A 3,748-nucleotide genomic window follows, 5' to 3' on the forward strand; every position below is an offset into this window, starting at 1 on the left:
ATCCCACTGTGACAGGGGAACTCAAATACCCTGCCACAGGAACGCCGAGGGGAAAGGAAATAAAGAAGAAAGCTTGCACCAAGGCACAGGAAGAACCACAGCAAGCCCAAATGGGAAGAAAGCTGTGACATGCACAATGATAGGAGCCGACTGAGTCCATGGCAGATCAAAGTTTGCCATGGCAAATACAGCTGCCGGGGTTCAAACCCGGACGTAGGAAACCAGCACGGCTAAACAGAAAGGAAAAAACCTGCATCATGGAGGGAAAGAAGAAACAGCTGGGACGTGGGCAGTGAATAGAAAGCCACCAGGGTGGCCCCAGCTGGGGAGAAGCAGGATTTAAGGGACACAGGGAGGGCAACCCGGGGTTGGATGGAGAGAGCAGGAGAAAAGAAGAGAATAAGGAGAAGGATGAGATCCGCGAAGAGGAGAACCGACCCTGGAGACTAGGGAAGAGCTCTGGTTCTCCAACTTCCCTGGAGGGGACAGTGACGGATCCTCTCAGATGAGAGGAATCAGCGCAGGACCAGAGGGAGTTGCCCATCCAGTCAGTCCAACCTCGTGGGGTGAAGGCAACCACTCCCGGGATCTGGAAGGAGATACCGATGTGGGAGAAGTTCCTCCCCAAGGGCAGTGAGCACGTCCCTACCCTGAACATAAGGGAGGGATGAAACAGGAGGAAGAACTGTCTTGGGACCCGTACAAGGAAGAATGGGGCAAGCAGCCAAACTGAGACTAAGACTCTGAACAGGGGTCCTTTAGGCTGAAGCCTGAGCAACGGCCACGGAGGCGAGTAACAACGCGCCCAGAAGACCTGGTGTGGTTGGGGCAGGGATGGGGATGTGGGAGCCCTGTGAAGTCCAACTGACATCTGGAGCATATAATTAACCTTGTCTCCCAAAAGTGTTTGTGCATCACAAACTGTTGGGGACCAGGCTGTGACCAGGGAGCCAGCGAACAGGGTCTGCAACAGGGAAGCAGTTTGACTGCAGTTCACAGGCCAGTCGTGGGCAGGAGCACGTGGGGGCTTATGCCAGAGACTTCATGTAGATGAACGAGGAGGGGTGCTACTATGGGGGTGACACGCCCCAGCAAGCCCCGTGTCCTAGGGAAGTCATATAAATGGCTGGGTGGGCATCAGGGAAGGGGAAGAGTACAGCCAGGCCCCAGATCTGCTCCTGCTTCCTCCTGGGCAGCGCTGGAATCATGATCCCAAGCAAGTAGCAAGCTTGGGCCCCTGCGCTCCCCTGGCTGGGCCTTGCTCAGGTGACAGGTGCTCCCAGCCTCTGGAGCGCACTGGAGCCTTCAAGAAGAGCTGGGTGATCTGGAGGCTGGGAGCACTGGCCACACATTCAATGAAAGGCATGATGGGAACCAGCTATAAAGTTGTGCAAATTCTGTCAAATAATGCTGTTCGTTATTCCTCGGTTTATCACACTGATTGAACATGTGGCCAGAGCAGAACTTAAGATGTCGTTATCCAGTTAATTGCATCTTTATTGTAACTTCGGTACAGGCCTTGGTGTGAGGGGTTAGGAGAGACAGCCCAGCCTGGGGTCATTGCCTGGGGGGCCCAAGCCTGCCCGGGACTCTGAGTGGCAGCCTCACCCCAGCGGGGGAGTCCAGCTGGCCCCTGGCAGCACCTCCTGCCTGGTGCTGGGGAGCGCACATTGCCCGTCTGGCTCCACCTGTGGCAGCAGACTCCAGGCAGCCAGCAGCTCCCCGGAGGGTCTGCTCTAGCAGCCTCTCTGATCCCGTGCGCTCTGGTGTCCTGGTTGCCTCACTCTGCTTGTTCTGCTCCCAGACTCTGGGTTCTGGATTTTCTCTTGGGTTTGGTAGGTCAGCCTCCGACACCTGGATTTTGATCTGGCTTGTGATACAGATCCTGCCTCTTGGAGTGTATATTGTCATTTGGTATCTATTTTTGACCCATGACTTGGCCTATGTTCTGGACACTAGCAGGTGACAATGGACTGGGGCTTGCCGGGCACTGAGGTGTGCATGTATGGAGAGGGGCAGGGAGTGCAATGGGATCACTCTGCTTCCCAGGCATCTGTAAGGCACAGGGGATGCTCAGGTTTCCTTTTCCTGTCAGCCTGCCACCTCCAGCACACCAGGCCTGCTCCCTCCTCACCCTTCTCTGCTCCCTTTGGGGCCCTGTCCCAAGCTCAAGGACAGACAGCAGTCCCTGCGGCTCTCATGCACTGCAGGACATTACCTGCACACAGGGACTGAGAGAAAGCAGTAACTGGTCTGTGGGCTCCTATATATGACTGCACAGGAAGGGATGGTCAGGGCCCTACGCTCATCCTGCAAGAGTTTCAGGACTACTTCTAGCATACAGTCAGAGCATGAGAGTGACACATAGGCATTCACATGCCAAACTGCGTCACCGGTACTGGAGTGCAGTACATTTACATGTAGTACATTTGCATGTAATCTGCATCTCCCCAGTTAGATGGCTTGGTCTCCTGGTGCTGCTGAGAGCCTAAAAATGGTTTGTTGTCCACTAGTGGGGAAAGGAGAGACGGCTCCCACCAGGCTCAGGCAGGATGATCTCTGCTGCTCCACTCCTCTGCCTCCTCATGGTCTGGTTTCATGGTAAGCATGAAAAGAAAGACTGTAAAACCCTTGGCCCATAGTTACTTAAGGGCCTGCACTGGATCTGAGTGTGTTTACAGTGGAAAACTCAAACAGTTTCCCAGGGTGTGAGTGCTTCCATTATTATTGTATCCTGTTCACTACAAACTCATTGGCTATTTCTAGACTCCTCTGGGCAAGTCGTGCTAACTCAGCCTCCAGAGTCCCTGTCGGACCCTGTGGGAGGAAGAGTGTCTGTCACCTGCAAAGCCAGTGCCCGTATTAGCAATTGCCTGAACCGGTACCACCAGAAACCTGGACAAACTCCCAAGCTCGTGGTCTACTATGCCAGCATCCTCCAGGCCGGGGTCCCTGCCCGGTTCATTGGCAGTGGTTCAGGCACGGATGTCACCTTCACCGTCAGCAATGTTGAAGCCGACGATGCTGCAGATAACTACTGTCAGCAGTGTTACCAATGGCCTCATACAGTGACACAGCCCAGCACAAACACCTCCCTGCCACCTTCAGCTCTGCTACTATCAGTTCTGTTTGCAGCTGTTTCATGTTCAGATCTGTTTTTTCCAACAGGAAACATCTGAACTCTCACTGTTAAAGCAGAGCACAGACAGATGAGGAGCGTTTGGCTGAGCACCAGGGGCTCTTACACACATGCAGGGAGTCTGCTCCAATGTGCTAGAAATCCAGCATGTCAGAGCAGACTCGGTTTATTGAGTCTTGTCTCAGACGGCCGGAGCCGACTTGAGGTGATTTACCAATTACTCAGCCGTTGGGCGGGCTAGTGAATGGAGAGGCAGACAAAACGTATTGGTTGCAAAAAAGGCTTTACTTACGCCGCTAGTAGCTGTGACGCAGGTGGTCCGATCGCTTAGATAATTACACGAGTTGCTCCAGCTGGCAAAAAACCCGGGCCAGCGAATCCGTAAACGAACCAGGCATGCAGGAAAAGGGGTACGGCGAAGGATAGCGTTTGGCGACGGGGAGAAAAATCGATAGTTGATCAGGCTATCGATTCACTCTGCCATGAGTCAGGAATTCTCTTAAGTCACTCTGCAGCATGCTCAAAGTTCTCCGACTTGGGCGGAAGTCGCACAGAATTTTATACGGCTAGCAAGCCAATCGCTAGCCGCCACCTAGGGATAATTTAGAA

The 3,748-nt window shown here is 53.7% G+C and overlaps 1 gene segment (V, D, J or C); it reads left to right on the plus strand.

Moving 5' to 3' along the window:
- LOC106723343 overlaps window positions 1-3,748 on the plus strand; it is a 13,053-nt gene that overhangs the window by 5,703 nt on the left and 3,602 nt on the right. Inside the window, 1 exon segment of the V gene segment in view lies at window positions 2,767-3,068. Within this exon segment, the coding sequence occupies window positions 2,767-3,068 (302 nt within the window).

This window comes from Alligator sinensis, unplaced genomic scaffold, assembly GCF_000455745.1.
Source record: "Alligator sinensis unplaced genomic scaffold, ASM45574v1 scaffold1080_1, whole genome shotgun sequence".
Lineage (NCBI taxonomy): Eukaryota > Metazoa > Chordata > Crocodylia > Alligatoridae > Alligator > Alligator sinensis.